General features: G+C 42.5%; 1 protein-coding gene across 1 annotated transcript in view; it reads left to right on the plus strand.

Moving 5' to 3' along the window:
- AGAP1 (ArfGAP with GTPase domain, ankyrin repeat and PH domain 1) overlaps positions 1-19,813 on the plus strand; it is a 297,553-nt gene that overhangs the window by 106,978 nt on the left and 170,762 nt on the right. The window contains 2 exon segments of the mRNA XM_075755906.1: positions 618-773; positions 5,718-5,810. Coding sequence (XP_075612021.1) covers positions 618-773; positions 5,718-5,810 — 249 coding nt within the window.

Genomic DNA, 19,813 nt, shown 5'->3' on the forward strand with positions numbered 1-19,813 from the left:
ATGTAACTTTACATTTTTGGCTACTTTGAATAAATTGGAATATCTTCCTTTAAAGTTTTGTATCTCCGTACCAACAGTTTCAGCAAATGTGTTGGGAACTCTCTGTTGCCATAGTAGCTATTTTACAAGGTTGAATTATTTCCATTTTCTTGATCAGCTCTCAGTGAACCGATGTCTCCAGGCTAGGGTTAAGTCCAGCTATGCAGTTCTATGGCATTAGGTTTTGGTTGGTTTTTTTTCTTAGGTTTGAGGCAGAATTTGGTTTAGCAATTTTGAAGTAGAAAACCAGATTTTACAGACTTTCCCTAAAGTTTTGCTTACTCGTACACTAGTAAAACAAATGAAACTGTTTCTATCCAGTTAGGGTTATATTGTGTAGAGTGAAAATGTGCCTGCCACATCGACAGAACTATCAACATTTTCAAAAAATCACGGCAGGGAGAATATCGATATATTGGTATTTGGAATAGCAATTTGTGGAAACGTAGGGCAGTCCCACCGTGTTCCTGAGCCTAGGCTGCTGTTCTCGCATATCAGGACTAAATAAGATACAGCTGTGGATTGTAATTTCTTGAAAGCACTGTATCACTGTTTAAAACTAACTTTAATCCTTGCAGACCAGTAATGGAGGAGGGAGTTTAAGTGATTATTCCTCCTCTGTCCCATCAACTCCAAGCACCAGCCAGAAGGAGCTACGGATTGATGTTCCTCCCACTGCCAACACACCAACTCCTGTCCGTAAACAGTCCAAGCGCCGATCCAACCTCTTCACGGTGAGTGAGCCAAGGAAGAGACTATTGCTGTGTTTCACGTAGCGCTCTGCGGTGACGGCCTGAACTTCAGCCCTCTTTGAGTTGAGCTGCTCTAATCCAGGCAGGAGCATTGAGATGGATCTGTAGGCTCGAAAACAAAACCACCTTAGAATTACCGTGGGGCGGTTCTGTTTGAGAACTTCAAGAGAAACTAAATACGGTGAAGTTATCCTCTTGGGAACTGTAGTGAAACAAGGGAATCCGCAGTTGAGTTTTGGAGCCTTTGTCCAATTTTAATTCTCGGACCTGTCTAGATTCCCTGGTTTGGCAATAATCAAAGGGAAAGCCGGGTCTCTGCTCCCCAGTCGTGTCCCTACCCTGAATGATGCCGCTGACCCCGGGCTCCCTTGTGAGGGCTCCTGTGTTTGTAGAGACAGCTCGGGGTTTACCATGGAAATACCATGCGGTACTGCAAAATAACTACCCCCTGTCACTTTTATTACTATACGGTCTCAACTCACTTTTCTTTTCCAGGGTTAAGAGAGATGATGGAGATTAAAATGACTTTTTTCTTCTTCCCAATCCACCTGTTTTTTCCTTCATTGAGAGTCCAAAAAAAAAATGTACTAAATAGAAGGTGTGACGGGTCCGATAGGGATACGATAGGTCTTTGTTATGCACAAGTAGTCTGGGAGATGGTAATGAAGCCTCGAGTGATGATTTCCTTAGTTTAGCAATCTTGCTGAAAGCTTTGGGATTGTATTGCGTGCGTAATTGTGGTTTCATAAGCAGCTTTTTGACGCTCTTAAGGTGCTTTATAGCAAACACAGAATCCCTGTGGGCTTGCACGTGAGCTCTTTGGTGATTGTAGCTACATGTTAGTCACGTGTAGAAAGCCACCTCTTCCCTGTCATCATAAATAGTTTATATTTTGTATTCCAGAGCTGATTTCATGTTCACTTCCCAAAGCTAGCTCACTCCTTGGTCGTATCCAGGGAACCACGTACAAAAAAGGTGTAAACCCATTTCTTTGTACTCTAGACAAAATCTGGCCTTTAGAAAGTAGAAAGTTTTGTCATAGTTTTGGAGCACTGAGTGACGGCAGAGAGTCCCGTATTTCATACGTCCATCCCGACAGCGCTATTTGGATTTAAAAACCGTAGGTCTTCAGACACCTCCAAAGGAATGAAAATCCTGTGTTTGTGTTTAGGTGCAAACATTTGGGTGCAAAACAGTAAAACGAGTGGCACGTGAAAAAAAGCATCCAATTTTGACGCTGATTATTTTACGGCAATCCTGTGGATTTCCTCCCGTTGGTGGGAATACTTGCTGTTGTTGGGGCGTACTCAGGAGTTACAAACCCCACTAGGTGTCAGTGTCAGCCCAGAAACTGTCAGCAGAGCGGCGTAATACCTCTGGAAACAGAGCTGAGACGCTACAGCATCCCTCAAAAGCATTCGCCAACCATTTCTGGTCTGAAAGATGCATAAAATGCTAGAAGGGCTGTACAGATGTTGTTGACATTTGGGAAACCAGGGATGTTTTTTAAATTGGAGTAGGGTGTAAATTTGAGAAAGGGAATAAAAAGAAACATATTCCCATCTACAAGCGTAGAAAAGGTTTGAGAAGAACATTGTCAGCTGCATTTGCTGGAAACAAATAGACTAAAGCTCTGGATTGCGAGAACAGCGTATGAAAAAGCAAATTCGCTAATATGAGACAATGTTGGTAGTTGTCTTAATGTCTAATAACTGGGGGAAAATTTTTGGGGAAAACAAGTCCTACAGAAAAGAAATACTATTAATTTGACTTTTCAGAATTAGTTCTGTCTCTAAGATCGGGGCATATTACATGCTGTGTAATGAGTTGCCCTGTAATCCGTGGCCTGAAGTATTTAACTCTGACTCTGCCGTAACCCAGGTTTCGTGCCGTATCGGCCAAGTTATAACCTGGGATTATTTAACTGAATAAATAGATGACCAGTATTTTCTGTCTAGTTACGAACAGAGTACGTAATCAAAATATTTTACTGTGTAGCTCTGGGTTTCTCACTGTGCTTCTTTCCTAGCCTGTTACTTGCTTATGCCTTTATCACTTACAGAATGGAATGTATTTCTGTTTAATTGCAAATTACCCCTTGTTATCTAGCATAGGTAATATCTTCACGTAGGAAACTAAACATCCTTTAGTGCTGGAAGACAATTGGGTTAAGTAGAAAACAGATACGATTTTTCTTAAATTGATTACAGCTTTTGATTCAGAATAGGATTGAGAATTTTAAGCACGTTCATGTTTAAGTGCATTAAATGCACTATCTGATCTTTTTGACTTTGAATGTTAATATTTGCTGTAAAGCTATTGTTGCAGTAGCTGACTTTCTACTTAGATGATACTTAGGTGATAAAATAGATCAAATATTAGCAGAAGGGTAAATGTCCTTTGTTTTTGTGCAGCGTATTGACAGGGACAACTAAATAACGGTGTACAGCGCCGGTGGGGATTTAAGACGCACCTGAGGAACTGATGGTAACTGTGTCCCGTCCCATGTGGGGTGGATGGAGGTCTGTCCAGTGAGATCCATCTCCTTTCCCATGCTCACTATTACCTATCGTACATCTTTGCAGAATTGCAAGGAAGACTTTTTTAAAAGTTCAGACAAACTCTCTGCCTCGGTATCCACTATTCGAGATCAGTATTCTTACCGGGCTGCTGATGCTGGGTTCTGGTTGTGCCCAAACTCAGGTGCCCTGTCCCTCTGGGACGAAATCTTATCTCACAGACCTAGCTTGGGTAAGGTTTTATGTGGACATAAGTCTGTGTGTGACTTGCAATGCAAAGGGGAAATGAGTCAAATGATATTCATGGAGGCATTTTAATTTTATTTTTTTTTACTTTTTTCTGGTTTGCTTGAATGAAGTTTTAAATAGAATGACTTAACGTGTAGATGTGACATGAGAAGAAGTCCTTAGCAAATGTTGTTCCGGTATGGTTTAGAGTCTTTTTTTTTTTTTTTTTTTTAACACTATAGGATGTAAGACGCATTGTGTGTGTCATAGGTACAAAAGCATAAAAGATCAGAATATATCTCTGTTTCACCGCACGATTTGTCTTTATAAATAGCGGAGCCTGCTAAGATTCTCCCCTGAAAACTTCTTGTATTCTGTGATTACAAGCAAATAGAATAGAATTTGCCTAACGTAAATTCCTACGTTTCTATACTTTTGGCATTTGACAGTATTGCGCATATAGATATTTCCCTTCTATGTGCAATGTATTCTTTCCAGATGCAGCTACTTTTGCGGAATGGAAGATGTGATGATTTAAAAATAAAGATGAGAAATAGGGCGTAGTTATTCAGCTTGCTTTTCAGAGGCAGGATCCTTTCTTTAAAAAAAAAAAAAAGTCAAATAAAAAAGAAACGAATTCAAGTTGACAACTTCCCTCCCAAGGATTTGGCTACCTTCACCGAGTTTCTTTAAAATGTCCCTGACGGGCGCTTTGCGCCATTGAAGCTTTGTTTTGCCTCGTATTATTGGGAAGTGGCACTTTCAGATTCAGAAATCTGTCTTGAAGGACGAGGAACAATAGTTATCCCGAACATTGGATTTCATCCCTCCCACTTGTTTTGCTTTCTTTCATTTATTCTTTGTTTAATTCCCCGGCACGTCATTCCATCGCCCCGAACCATAGTAACTAGCGAGAGGAGCCCGTTCCTGGCGGAGCGGGGAAGGCAGCACAGGATCCCTGCTGGGTAAATGCCTTGCTTAGAATGGTGTTACTTCAAGTCCTCCTCCGTGGGTTTTCTCCCTCCCCTTCCCTCCTCTCACCCCGAAGACAACCGCTTTGGGGATTTTCCTTCCTTCCACCCCTTCGTATAACGTGGAAAATGGGTGGTAGCTACCCGCGATCCTAACCCTTCTCCTAATTTCGATGTCTTCCAAACATCTCTTTCCGCCGAAAATGAAAAGCGGGATCTCGTGTCGCCCTGGTTTGCGTTAACTTCCCGTTGTGGTACTGGACGTGGCAAATGTATTCGTTTCATACATCATCTCTGATTTGAAAAGCACATGAAAATGTTTTCCCGTTTCCGATACTGTGTGAGTAATGTTCCTATTGAAAAGTAATGGAGTGAAGTTGTCACTTGTCAGTTCAGTTATTAAGGAGGATGACTCTCAGGTCTTCTTTTTGTAATAAAATAAATCTGTCACAATCATTATGCTCGTGTGTTCTTTCACAATAATGGACTGGAATCCGAATAACTTCTTAAAATTCCTTTATAACTTTATAAAGTCATGAAGTCAGCACTGTGAGCTTACTCCTAGGGCAGTTCTAGCATTATGAAACGCCAAGATCAGGCAATTCAGGTTTTAAACCTAAATTTTCCCCATGCTGATTTTTCTTCATTGTGTTCAGATAACTCTTTTTCAGTGTCAGTCGCTACCTTTTCTTGTGATTCCAACTTTCTAACCAGCCAAAAGTAGGAAAAAAAAAAAAAGGAATGTGATCAAAACTGGCATCATAGAAATGCATTTCTAAGTAGTTGATAACAATTGGAAAAACCACGCAGGTGTAAGTTAAATCTATGCATATATATATATCAGATTTTTTTTTTTTTTTTAAATGAGAAGCTGGAACCTTCATTCCTCTTTGGAGCTACTATTGGAGACTTCAGAAACGTGTCCTCTGATTTGCTGGGTCTTCAGGCAGTGAAACTGTAACTCTTTAAACCCAAATGCCATTTCAAACAAGCGGATGGCTGAAAATTACAGGCGGTAATTCGGTATTCAGATTTTGGGACAGTCGTGTACTTTCATAGATTCTAACCCGCGGCCTTTGAGTCTATATTTATGTATCAAAATACTTTTTTTTTTTAATTGCTTTAAAAAAGAAAAAGGAAAAAAAAAAAGCATCCTCTGTGTGAACCGCTGTATTTAATGGAGCACAAACTTTCTTTTTGCTCTGCAGTCTCGGAAAGGGAGTGACCCAGACAAAGAGAAGAAGGTCCTGGAGAGCAGAACAGATAGCATTGGAAGCGGTCGCGCAATCCCAATTAAACAGGTAATGCCGAAATACTTTTTTTTTTCTTTTTTTTTCTTTTTTTTTTTTTTTTTTTGCTTTCCGTAGTTGGAGACACACCTCGGGTCTTAAGCACTGTGATGGCGGGCCCGTGCGCCAAGACGCGTTTGATGTGCTCCGGTGATGAATGTGGAAGTCACTCACTTGACATCAATTAGGAGAGGTTCCTATGTGTATTAAAATAGGATCATTAGAATAAGAAGAGGGAAAATGTGACAACAGGCCTAATGAAGTGCAGTCTGCCGGCCTGCATATGGAGCGGGTTTCTAGGCTGTGCTGGCTTCAAAGCTGCCTTTGTAGAGGGGGCTTTGATTTGGCCGTGTGCTGCCAGTCGGCGGGGTAAATCAGATCGCTCTACAAGAGCCCCTTGTGATCGCAGAAATAGCCTGATGTGGCCCTAATTTGCTACTGCAGACGGACATCTGAACGCGGTTTCAGGCTGGTTTGTAACAACGAGGCAATTAGTTGTGATAATCATAGCCGGTGTGTCAGCTGCGCGCTCTTGTTTGTAATTTGCTAATGAAGGAATTGTAACTTTGATTAGGTTCAGTTTCATTTAGACCTTGTTATATAAGAGAACGTTTACAGCTGTAATGTGTGGCCTTAATTAAACTTCCTCATTACACAACAGGACTTGAATTCAAGGATTTGTTTTGGTCTGTTTTACTAGCCTAGATGCACTTTCATTAGCCCGGAAACTCAATGCTAAATTGTAGCTGTGAACGCTCCTTTGAAAGGCAAAAAGCAGTACCGGCATCTGATGCGAAGTGTTTGGGTGAATGAGATCGTTTACTTGCTCAAATTAAATCACACTGAATTCACACAGTTCGGAACACCACGCTAAGCGTCTGTACGGGATGCTTTACAGATAGTCGCTGTGATAGCGGGTGCAAGTATTTACTCTTGTGTGAGTAACTGCGCTGGAGATGGCAAAAGCGCCAAGGGAAGGGAGCTTAATTTCTTCCCACGTGGTTGTTTCCGGTTTCTTTTGGTGGTTTTCCTTCCCTTTGCCTCTTCTAAGCTTTCCTCAGTCCGTGCTTCATCTGGCCAGGTGGCCCTGGGTCTCCTTTTTGGGGACGGCTTTATGTGTTTTGGGGCTTTTTTGGGGATTTTTTTTTTCTTTTTGGGGGGTGAGGGGAGAGATGGTTTTGTACCCTTGACTATTTGCAGTGATTTTTCTTTCTTAAAGGCAGGTAAAAAGACCTTTTGGGACCATCAGGCAGCAGAAGTGCTGTCGTGTCTGTGAATCTCTAGTAGACAAATTTTAATCAAACACACTGCAATTCAGAAGAGCAGTTTGAAACCAGATAAGCTCAGTATTTGGCTCTGCGTTCAGCGGAGAAGATTCCAGGCATTTAAAACAAGCTACAATTACTTTTTTTTTCCTACAGCTTTTGTATGGTAGGAGATGGGTTAGACCAGCTGGAATTCTTTTGGGTAATGCTAATTAAACAAAAGTGCCTGCAAATGCAGCTGAGAATGAAAAACTGAGGAATATACTTTTCGATATTTATTCAAGGCAGGCATGCTGTTCTTTTCTAAAACGCTGTTGTATGAAATTAATTTGATTAAAAATGCACTTGTAGGAAGAGTATGGTAAGATAAGCATTTTAAGTGTGATTGCACTGTACCATATTGTAATGAAATAGCCCCTACCATCTCTTGAGTTTCTGCACTGAAAAATTCTCCCTGCAACCCCTGCTCGCATACTGAGGGCGACCGACCTTTTGGGAATGGGTACTTTTTTTGTTATTAATCCCAATTATGGTAATTTCATTTGGACACATACAAGCGATTCTCAGCAAATATTTGAGCAGGTCTGTAGTCAGCAGATACATCCTAGTCATCGGGGTGCTGGAAGAAGGGAGGTTGGACGGCATGTAGCGTTGTAGGATGGCCGCTATCGGTGGTATTTCACATTCTGTTTGTGTGTCAAGAGAGTGGATTTTGGAGTTCATTGGGTTTCTATTTTATAGACAGTCTTCGGTAAAGTGTGGGAGACCAGCATCACCTAGCCGTTGAAGCAAAAAAGGATGGAGTGGGAAAAAACCCACTTTGTTCATGTGGAAGCGTTTAATTAGAAATTGACACACAACGTGTATATTCATCATGGTGACGTTTCGATAGCGTTTAAAAACATACATTAGTTTGAAGCGGTCTTTGATTGCAAACTACACTATTTGAAGCAGAAACGGCTCCTGAAGTTTGACCAGCTTTTTGTCTACCCGCTGTTTAGATGGCGAGCTCCTATCAGTAGAGGTGGTAGTGAGTTAAACTGCCGATACAACCGTGTTCGTGGTGGGCTCGGGGCCTTGCTCAAGGGACTTAGAAATTCCTGCTAGAAAAGATGGTGTCTCTTTTATTTTGTGCATCAAAGACAGAGGGATGTGAAAAAGAACTTTATGACTTACAAACTTTAGTACGTCATGCTAGCGTGCTTCTTGCAGTGAGAAACCCCTTCCACCGTGAGACGTTTCTGTGACGCGTGGCCAGGGAATGGGGAGACCTCACTCTTCAGGAAGCTGAGTGCAGATAGTAGCATTCACAGCGTTGCTGTGGGAGACTTATCTTCTTAGATCGTTAAGACTTTTCTTTTTAATTTTTTTATCACTGTGTCTTCCAGTGTTTGTCCTCCTGTTAGCCCAAAAGTCACATTGCTGCACCTACCCTGTGTAGTAAATCGGGAGTAACTTCCAGTTATGTTAAACATCCTCAGACTTCTTTAAGCTGCTGTTAAGCAAAATGCCTTTGCCAGCTTCACGCACATACTCTTCTCTTATGTCTTTAGGACATCTTGAAAAATATGTAGTGACCAGGCCTTTTTAATATCTGTTGTCAGAATTTTGTTTTCTTCTCTGTGGGTTCTTACTCTGTGTGTATGGCAGCAATACTTTATACGGGCTGCTGGCAAGGCGCTGCTGCAAGGCAGAAGTCCAAGCTCGTACGTGCAGATCAGCACTTCAGTTGCGTTGGTTGAGCTTATTAGCAGATTTACACATACCTCCCCCCCCCGCCCCCCCCCAAAAAAAATTATGGTTGAAACTCAGTTACAGTGGATTTTGTGTTCTCAGTTCACTGCTACTTGAAAAAAAAAGATAATTACAAATAAAAAAAGTGAATAGAAAAAAGAAAAGTCTTACTAAGATGTTGAAATCAATGACTAGGTTATCCAATGTATTTTGTGGTGCTTGTGGTTGTTCTTACCTACTCAGGGTCTCCCGAAAATCAGAAATACTATTTCCCCTCTTAAAACAAAAAAAAACCCAAAACCAAAAAACAAAGAAACAAAAAAACCCCTTAGAAAACAACAGCAAAAAACCCAAATAAAACCAAAATAAGTTAATCGGAAATGTCCTGGTTCTGGAAAGGAAAAAAAAAAAAATCTGGCACTAAAGCAGCACATGAAAGGGAGGAGGAAGAGCTGATATTAGTCAAGTATGTTTGTGTGTGGTGGGGAGAGCACAGATAAATGTATGAAAAAAATCTATCCGCTTTCTAGGAGGTGTAGAAAATGTGATGGCAAGGAGTTTGTCATTCATCTCAACTACTGTATTTTTTCCTAGATCAGGTCTGCATCACAGCTGTTGAACCGACGTAGCTATGGTTGACGTCTGTCGTCCAAGTGATGCTTTTGTGTATTTGGAGACAGTTTAAACTGGTAGAGGAGCGGGGCTTTTGTAGGGGCATTTCATTTCCCAACTGGTTTCTCTCTCAATGCACATACACATCTTGTGAAGTCATCAATGCTGGCGTAAAGAGTTGCTTAGAATTCTGGATCACAGCCTTTCTGGGACCCAGATAAAGAAGCCAAGAGTTGCAAACTGTTCCCAAATTCCTGTTCTCGGTCCCTGAATCCCTGATTGTTTAAGGGAAATAGATAAAATTTATAAATGGCATGTTTCCTTCCAAGGAAATACCTCATTCCTTCAGGGCTTTATCCTTAGCTCACAGCAATCTGGTCAAAAAGAGTTAACGTTCTTATTCTTCCTGTCCTTTCTAAGTGTTAAAAATCACTTTTCACTGCAGTGCTAAATGTGGGTTTATTGGGCTAAGTCATATAAAACTGTTCTGATGAACCTTCTTGCTCCCAAAATGGAGGCAGTGAAAAGCAGGCATGGTTCTAAAACGTGGCTGCTAACTGCTGCCAAAATACGCTAAGAATACTCGAAGGTGAGTGAAATTTGGGGAAGGCCGATCTCCTGGGGAGGTACAAACCCGTCCACATGCGTAGCGGTGCCAGTGTGCCTCAAATCCAGCGCTTTTAGCATCCCTTGAGAACTGCGGGTGCCGTGATTTTCCAAAAAGAAGAAAAAAGTCTCACTTGCGTGCTATTGAAATAGCTTCTGTTAATCAAATGGAGTCAGAAAATGGCTGGAACGACATTAGCCCAAAGTTAAAATCCATAGCAAGTTCCGTACTTCTGCGAAAGAGGGGCTGAAACTAAAAATATTTAAGCTATCTTCTGTAGCGTTGCTAATGCTGCCCTTAAAGCAAACTCAGGGTGACGGACTGGCTTACTCTGTTTGGGGCATCCTCTGCTCAAAAACACTTATTCTGAAAACGAAGCCATGTTCCTGGTAGCCTGAGTAAATATTTGGAAGCACGCGTTAGGCTGTCCGGTTTCGGGTGGCTTTCTAGGATGTTTTTTGCAGTATTTTGGGAAGATTACTTTGTTTTCTGCAGTCTCGCTAAATCTTTATCAGTAGGGCATATTCAAATACAAAAAAAAAAAAAAAGGCACAACAAGAAAAATAAAAGCAAGCAGCTCAGCTCAGCGGTGAGTGGGCTTGTCATGTATTAATTTTTCATTGCTGTGGAGAATTGTACATACATAATCACTTGATTGCAGTGGGAGTTAGCGAGCTCCTATGGTGTCATTTGCATAAATCTTGTTAAGTCAATGGCAGTTAATGAAGTACAAATGAGCCTGGAGAAGGTGACATGCAAATCGTGGGTGGCAGATGGGAGGTCTGGTTTTGGGATGGCAGCTGTGTGCTCTTTCTTCCCCCCCCCGCCCCCATCCCCCCCAGATTAGAGCGTAAATAAATACGTAAGGGCTGGCCTTGACTTTGTGCTCTCAGACCTTCTTCTAATCACAGATGCCCATGTTATTATATAGCCCAACTACGTAACCTTGAGTGTTCTTTTGCCAAGAAGTGGTCAAAATAGATTTTGACAGGTCGCCTCAACCCTTGCCTTGCCCTGAGGGGTGCCGCACCTCTCGTGCCCCCAAATTCCTGCATCGTTTAGGAACAGCAAACTCGAAGCATGGCTGAAAACTCAATGTACTAACGGTTAATGCTACGCTGATGACACAGTGAAAAATTTGCCATCCATGACTTGCAAAGGTGAACTTCAGAATCCATTCGCTTCTCTCAGTTTGCAAATGGCTGTATTAATGGAGAAAGTCGAATATCTTACTCGGGCTTTACTTTTAGGTGATATTTCAAATGACCTTCTTTGGCTGCCAGCTTGGCACATTTAAGTACATTGAAGTAATCTTAATGAAATTAGATATTTTGTCCTTTTCTTGTTGTTTTTTTTCTTTTTTTTTTTTTTTTTTTTTACTCTGAACTAAGAATGGTAAATGGTAAATGTTTTTTAGGTCGGGGCTTTGTCAGCAAATGAGGGGTGGCATCACCGATGTGCTTTTCATAAAGCAGATTATGTATGTACAAAGTTTGGTTCTGGGATGCAAAACAGCAGTTTTTCCTTAAGATGGGCATAAAGAAAACCGGAATTTCACAACGTACATCTGAATTTTATAAAAAAATAGCATTAAACTTGGCAAAGATAACTATATGAAGATGCTTTCAACAAATGTCAAACTTTGCGTGGAAAAAAATGCCACTTTGGTTAAATAGCTTCTGAAATGCTTGAGTTGTTGCAACCTAGGATCCCTTATCAGCAATCTTTTTGAAAATAACTTTTAAATCGAGTTGTGCATTCCCGACAATTCCCTGTTAACTTTTTTCTGAAAGAAAGAAGAGGATTTCAACGTAGTTTATCTCAAACTTTGTTTTTATTAGCCTTAGCAGTTACCCTCGATACGTGGCTGGGGAGAAGCTTTGCTAATAAACTCGAGCGGCGTGCCTCTTCCAGCCCCACCAAGCGAACGCTTTGCAGTGGCCGTCTGTGCTGCGGAGGATGAGGAGGGCGGCTGCGGGGTGAGGCAGGATCTCCTGGTACCTGCCCTTCGCCTGCCTTCGGCGTGCCCAAGCTTAGGCTGTCCCTTTGCATTTCTGATTTCCGATCGCTAAATTTCCACAGTTGTCTCTTTCTAACCTTTTAGCATAAATAGGTGGGACCGTAACGCATTTATTCCCTATCAGCCTGCATTGCTCAACTTCAAAAAAAGAGGAGTTTAAAGCTTCATTTGGATTTTAACGGCCTTTGCCCCCGCGTTGCCTTTGTGACCTCCTGTCTGCCCGCTGCCGTGTGCTGCTCAGCCGCCTCCTTCTCTTTGGTTCCCTACGGGTGCAGGTCGGCCTCTCCTCTCCCTAACCTCCTTTTCCTTCCTTAATTTTTAGCTCTAGCTGGGGCGTTTACGCGTACGGTAACAGTTACACGATTCTCGTACGGAATAACGCATTATCCTGTGCGTTATCTTGGTCCTTCCATCGAACCAGAAAGCGCATCGCACCTGAAACCCGTTTTCCCCTGAAATACCCAGGGCTGTCTGTCCACGCTGTTAGAGCGTTTCACCAAGCATGGCAGCGTCTGGGAAATAGGTTTTGAAAAGAAATCGTCTGCCACGTCTAGTCAAAGTGATGTCCTTAGTCCTCCTCGCTAGCAGGAGAGCACTGTAACGCTTCGGGCAAGTGTCAGACCCGAGACCCGCCATCGTCATAAACAATAAATGCTTTTTTGCGGCAGGTTTCCCCGAATGTAAATGTTTACTTTGAGTCTACCAAAAGAGAGAACAGATAAGCAACCATCTTAGCGTCTATTCTTGCTTAATTCATCTGACTTGACAGGGTGGAAAAAAAAAAAAAACCACCAAACCCAACTCGGTATAGGAAGAGCAGGACGGACACACGATGCTCCAACTAGTGCGTTAGCAGAACCCGCGACCCGTTCCGGAGCGCTGGGGGTTATCCTGTGGCTCCTCTCTTCTGTCTGCACTCAACATCGGGTCGCATTTTGAAATAAATGTGGCTAATGCAGCTAACGACCAAAAACACTGCAAAAGAAGGGTGGCAGCGAACATCTGGAGGAGGCACGCAACCCTAGGGTTTACTTGCCTTCGTTACACGTGCGTCTTCTGTAACTCGTCTTTCTGCTGAGAGCTCCTGCACCCTCTTTCGCTGGCACAGACACCCAAACCACTGCGGTGCCGCTTCTGCTCCATCTTCTACACCAAAGCAGCCACCAAAACTGCTGCTGCTTTGCTTTTTATGTGTAGGCTTCCCGATAGTTGCTTGCAAGGCGGCATCGGCGTCTCCGGAGAGTGGCTTTCCAAAACTCAGAAATTATGTGACTCACAAGGAACTGGCAGATGACATAGTTTTATTTCTTTATTTCTAGCGTGAAGTGTAATTGCCTCTGTCACACTTCTGTCTAATCACGGTAATCAGTATCCAGATCTGCTTGTACAAACAACGAGGGTATGGTTTTTAGCCAAATACTCTTAGTGCTGAAATCTTCTGTGTAATTCCTCCGCAATTGTTTATAATCAGAACATACACATTTTGCTGTGGTTTTAATTAGCTGATTACTAGTTATAAAATGTTTTGTACTCGCCGTGGTTCTGTAAATTGTTAACTGGTAGCTACCAGTATAATTAAATATTTCAGAGCGCTTGGCTATGGTTGCATTGAACTGTGAAGAAATAATGTTATATAGCCAATCAAAAAGAGATACTTGTAAACTCATTTAAAGCGTCAGAGTGTGTTAGGACTATCATGGTGATGCTTATTGCAGGAGAAATTAAAGATACAGTTTTGTGCTAAGAGGCAATACAGAAATTAGTTCCTGAATTAGTTGTTAATTGATTTGGTAATTCCCTCGGGTCTGCATGCTCTTTTTTCCTTTTTCGTTGTTGCATTCAGTTAACAGTGACTATTCCCAGTGCACTTGAAATATTTTTTCCAATTAGATCAAATGTGCCCTTACATCAGAGGAACGGCTACAGCTACACGCACCTGCCTGGAATAATGTTTCCTTTGACTGCGAAAGCTGGTTTTGTGTGTTTTACTGTTGATGATTTTCAGATACCGTCCCAAGAAAAGCAGGACCCCTAAGTGTTTGGAATAAAACAGCATTAAAAAGTTCCTGGATGTAATGGAAATTATTTTTTTTGGAGTCTCAGGAAGCTTTTAATGTATACCTCTCTGATTGCAAACAGTGGCAGGAGATGAGAATATCGCGTGGTTCGGCTCCAGGCGCCCAGCCCTCCCCTGCCCAAGGTTATGGCTTCTCCCTGCCAGCCCCGGGACCGGCCCCTCTGCCCAAAGCGGGCAGCTCTGGGCGAGAACCTCAGCATCTCTCAGACCGAGCCGATTCTTCTTTCTTCCCTGTCTGTCCCTGTGGGTCATCTGCTTCCTCCTGGTCTCCCTTCCCCAGACGTCTCGAGGGCTGCAGGAGAAAGTAGAATTTGGGTCTTCGGCTTATAAGGATTGAATTTCTGCTATCTTTCTTCTAATTGGTCTCCTAGTATTTCAGAGTCCCTAAAATGCGAGTTTTCTCTTCCTCGTCCTATAAATTGTCCTTATTTTATCTCGAAATACCTGCAAACATTGTGCAGCGATAGTCCCAAGTATGCCAAGACCCAGGTGAGCAGCCTACAGCTGCTCCACGGGTATATTTAAAGAGCTATAAATGAGATATTAAACTTTTCAGAAAAATTAACTTTCTGTAATTTTTTTGGCTGCCTACAGCTGTGACCTGAAGCTGATGGGAGCCTCTGGTCCTTGTAATGGAGACAAGCTGGTGGTTTGTGAATGAATTAACCAGTTTCATTTCAGGGTGACTTCCTTCATAATTCTTCCCAGCTCAAAAATGTGGCCTTGTGGTATAAGGCATGTGATAGTAAACATAGAATACTATTTTTTACTGAATTTTACTTAATAAAGAAGTGTATTTAAATGTTTATTAGTGTTGATTTTGGCAGGGAGCACGCAATTTTAAAAATAGTGTTCTATTTGTCTGTATGAAACAAGCTCCAAAGTGAGCAAAAGGAGAACGGTGCCTTTTAGGGCAGCGACGGAAGGTCGTAGTATAAAACAGCTTCAGGAAAAAAACATGAAAACTTGTTGTTTGCGTTATGTTTTGTTATCCACGTTAATGCCATAAGAGCTCATAGATTGCTTATCATTGCCAGTACGAGGTGTTCAACTTTGTCATCTTATTATTTTTATTTTTTTAAACCCTATCCAAATGTTATGCTCGTACTTGTTTCTTAAAAGAGATAAAGGAAAAACTTTGGGGTTTGACTATTAGCTAATGATTTCCTAGTTGACACGTCAAGTATGATGGTAGCTCTTGCATATTGTTACAATTCAAAAGGAGATACTCCAGGTTTTGGTTGGAATAGTGTGTTGATCAGGTTAAGCATCCTTTGAGAGACTGTGGGGAGGGAATGGAAATAGAAGAGTGCTAGAAGACCCATCACCCTCTACAGAAGTAGTAAGGCAGGAGCTTCTCGTATTTAAAAAATCAGTTAAAAAAAAAAAAAACACCCAGAAAATCCACCTCTGTCTGTATAAAAGGAACAGATGCTGCTCTTCAGGATAAAGCAGTCAAGATCTGTTTTCCACTGCTGTGTTCTTAAGAGAAGAAAGAGAGTATTTGTTTTTTTCTGAGGCTCTACCACAAGCATAGAATCACGTAGGTTGGAAAAGACCCTTAAGACCATCGTGTCCAACCCTAAACGTAACACTGCCAAGTCCACCCCTGTTTTGAAGCGACTGCATTCTGAGATCAGCTTGTTGGCCAGAGGGACTGCAGCTTGGCGAGGCTCTGGAAGCAGAACTTCTCCGTTGTGCTTGGGCTCTCTCCTGAGATGTACTGGTGTTACTGGTAGCTGCAGTGGCTTCAGTGCGGCAGCTGGGAAGTCACCTCTTGTGGAAGTGAGACCAAAACCTGCCCAGGACTCGATGCTACGGACGCTCAGGACGTCATCTTGTAAGAGCTTAGTGGCCCCAGCATGGGTCTACAGATTTGAGATAAATAGCCTTCTCTGAAGGGAGGTCTTTGGAGCAGGTTTCCTCTCTTCTGTCCCCTCTAACAAATATAAACACTCTGAAAGTCTCAGCTTGGGTTGATACGACATTCTTGTGTGCAGAAGAAAGATTTCTCACCCACCAGCCTGGCAGAGCAACCTGCATATTGCCGATCAGGTGCTGCATCCTCATCTTCTTTTGCCCAGTGCTTGGTGCCAGCAGAGAATGGGTTCCCCCAACCTCCATGCTTTTGGTCCCTCTAACGGTGCCGCGAGGAGCCTGCGGAAAGCAAGCCAAGCCATCTCTCCTCTGAAGCTTTGGAGAATTTAATCTACTTGGGGTGTTCTCATCCTCTTCTGCGTGCCCATGTATTGCAAATCCACGTACAGAACGTGGCGAAGAGGTGTCAGAATACTTTGGGGGAGAGGAGGAGGGAATGATCGAAAGCAATGTAGGTATAAAAGAGAACATCAATAAAGAAAGCCATAATACGACTTTAAAAAATTTATTAGAATTTTCCAGTGCTGAAACGGTGTAATATATCAAGGTGGCATCTCAATGTGACATGCAGAGATTGACAGCAATGAGGTCACTAAGGCATCTTCACTGTTGCCCTCAGGCTAAGAGCTGGCCCCTGGCCAAAAGCCTTTGATTCAAGGTGGTTGTGTCTAGATACTGCTTTCATAGGTGCATCTGGAAAACGCTTGCAAGAGGCATTCTTTTTATTGGAGCCACCTACATCTACCCAGATAATTAAACAAAAGCAAAAAACAACCTATGGCGTCACTCAGTGGCTTATTGAGTGCACAGTTTATAAATGGCGAGTGGAAATAATTGACCTTTAGTTGTTTTTAGTGGGCGAGATCTGGAGATGCCTTCATACTAGTGATCTCTCATCGGGCAATAACGGTTGTAACGCAAATGACTGGAAACCCTTCAGGACCAAGCCACACGTACTGTTTGTGGAAGCTTCTTCAAGGCGTCGGTGCAAAACAAACGTTCCTCATGCAAAAACGCCGTTGTTTCGAGGGGCCGTGGCCTATTGGAGGTGAGTCTGTGTGCATCTGGGCTAACTTGGGTGACTGGAGCTCCTCCTCTGAGGGCATGAGGAATGAGGCCGGAGAAGTGACATAACAAGATTAAGTAGAAAGCTTATGACAGTTAGCAAGTGAGACGGCCTGATAGACTTCGGTTGACACAATGATTATTAATATGTTGTAAAGATGTTTTGGGGATTCCACCATATTTGTATGGTTGCCAGCAAAATGTTGACAGTTGCATTGTGGTTAATAAATTCATTTAGATTTATAAGCATTGTTTACAGAACCTGTTCGCCTGCTGAAACTCTAACAGCATCTGTTCCTTCTTACTAATTAACTGCTAATTACGAATGAGCTTTGTGTGTTTGTCAGTATAACTGGCTCATGCATTTTGTAAGGAACATTAACAAATTGATTTACATAGTGGTAAAGCAATCAAAAGAGTAAACTGAACAGCACGCATTTAAAGCCCTTTAGCCTAATTTTTTGAACGAGGCAAACTTTGGGCGTTCTAGATATTTTCATAATTCTTTAGCTACCTTTTAATTGTGTGGTAATTGCATGTGAATCTGGATCAGGGGTGTTGGTCGAACATCCCTTGTTTCTTGTTTTGTTTTATTATTTTAAAAAAAACATTGGTACTGTTAATATTTAACACATGTGATCAGGCATTTATCCAGAGTATAACTAGCGATGGAATATTAAAAATAGAAAAATAGTAAATGGCATGAAGAAGGAATATTGCTTGGGGAGGAGCAAGGGTTCTTTGAGATGTTGGTACTCTAACTGCTTTGTTACTGATCTTTGAAATACCTGCTATGGAAGTCCTTGCAATTTAATTAAAATACTCTTTTCTCTAATCCTGCTTTTATTCTTTAAAAACCTTCTGACTGCAGTAATTATCAACACATCTTTAGAGCAGTCTCAGCAGACAGGCCAGATGTTGGCACTTAAATATTTTGAATTTAAAGGGAATAATTGAGTAGTGCAATTCGTAAAAAAATAAAACCTTAGTTTATTTTGTGTGAGTTAGAACAAGGAGAAAAATCATATGACCAAATGTTGTGTTTATTATAAAGGCTCCTTCACGTCACGATAAACTGATGAGTGATATGATTAGATGACGTGAATATATTTCACTTAGAGTTGTTGTAAAGCTTGAAACGAGCCTTGTAACTAGTATTAGGGCGAAGACAAAAGTAATGCAAACACACAGCTGCGGGATTTAGTTTTCCTGAGCAGCTTAATATAACTGCGAGGAATACAGAGTGGTTTATATAGACTAAAACTTGCCAGAAAAAGTCGATTGCTTTTTTTGATAGAATTTCAAAATAAGCGCACGGAGCAAACGTAACAGATGTAAAATATTTGGATTTTAGTAAAGCATTTTGATACCGCCTCGCTACGTCTTAATTGAGAGTTTATCCAAATGCGTTTGGCTGAAAACTGCGGCGTGGATTGAAAACAGTCCATAAGATCGTAAACAAACGCTAAAGCCAGCCCATGGCTTGAGCTGGCTGGAAGGACCGAGCTTTGTTCAGCTCTAGGGCTGGTGCCATTCAGCAATGCCCTTAACGGTGGCGTTGGAAGCGCGAGCAAACGCGTAGCAATCGCGTCGGCCGTCCCCAGGATAAAGCCAAAACGCCAGTAGAGAGGGGCACATCAGGAAGGGGACGAGGACGAGAGTTGGGGACAAAATGAAATGAGATTTGCCTTGTAAAGGCACAAGTCACTCAATAGATGCCAAATCATCCCAGTCTGTCCTACCTACTTGCACGTGCCAGACTTGGCTCGTTCCTCCGTGTTCGCTATTGATAGCAAATTCTCAACTAAGCGCTGGGTGTCGTCCCTTGCCAGTGCTGCGTCCCTGCTTCGGTATGTGTGTCTTCAGACTTGTTTAAAATAGCCATGAAAACAAAGGCGATGCGGTAGAATCAACTAGAAAGGGAGGTGAACTCAGGCTAGCCTGACTCAAAACCCAGCTGCCTAACCTTCTGCTGGTTCGACTCGAGTTTGGAAGGTATTCTGCTTTTCTGTGCTTACAATATCTCGCCAAGAGACTTCTCCAACGACCCGCAGCGACAGGAGGACATGCGTGTGTTTAGGACAGGCGCTCGCCGTTGCAGTAGGCTGCTGCGTGGGGCGGCTTTCCTTCCGAACCCTGTGTCCGGTTTCTCTGTGGTGCTCTTGACAAGATGGACCTGGAGGTGACGGGTGCCCACGAGTTGGACTTGGGTTTCTGCTCGAGAAGGGAATGCAAATGGTGGATGTGCTTTGAGGGTAAAAAGCCGTTGCATCGCGGTGTAAAGGAGATCCAACTTGAGCGTTGGGCGTGACTCGCGGGACGTTTGAGAGTCGTACACTACAAGGTGCACACAGGCTCGTTAAAGACACACACTGACGAGGTGAAGGGTTCAAGGCAGTGCTGGGGAGAGAATCCCACCGCTGCGGCTCTAAAGCGGTCTCTGGCTAAAGGTGTTTTCCATCACAGCAACCACGGCACGTTCGCAGTAGTGATGTGAGTTCCCCTATCAGATCGCTGCTTATAAGATTAGAGGGCTAATTACAGAGCAGTTGTAATTATACCTGGGAATCTACAGTGTGTTTGCCAGGAAGAAGTGCTGCTACGCTCCGAGACGCACGTGCAGAGGCTTGGGGTGAGGAGGAGGAGATGATTTCAGGCTTAATACTACGAGAAAGCTTCTGGACTTTGGCGGCTCTCAGACTGTATCAGGTTCTCTATAAGGAAACAAGATAAGCTTAGTGAGTTGGATTTTCTTTA

The sequence above is a fragment of the Balearica regulorum genome, chromosome 6 (assembly GCF_011004875.1).
Source record: "Balearica regulorum gibbericeps isolate bBalReg1 chromosome 6, bBalReg1.pri, whole genome shotgun sequence".
NCBI lineage: Eukaryota > Metazoa > Chordata > Aves > Gruiformes > Gruidae > Balearica > Balearica regulorum.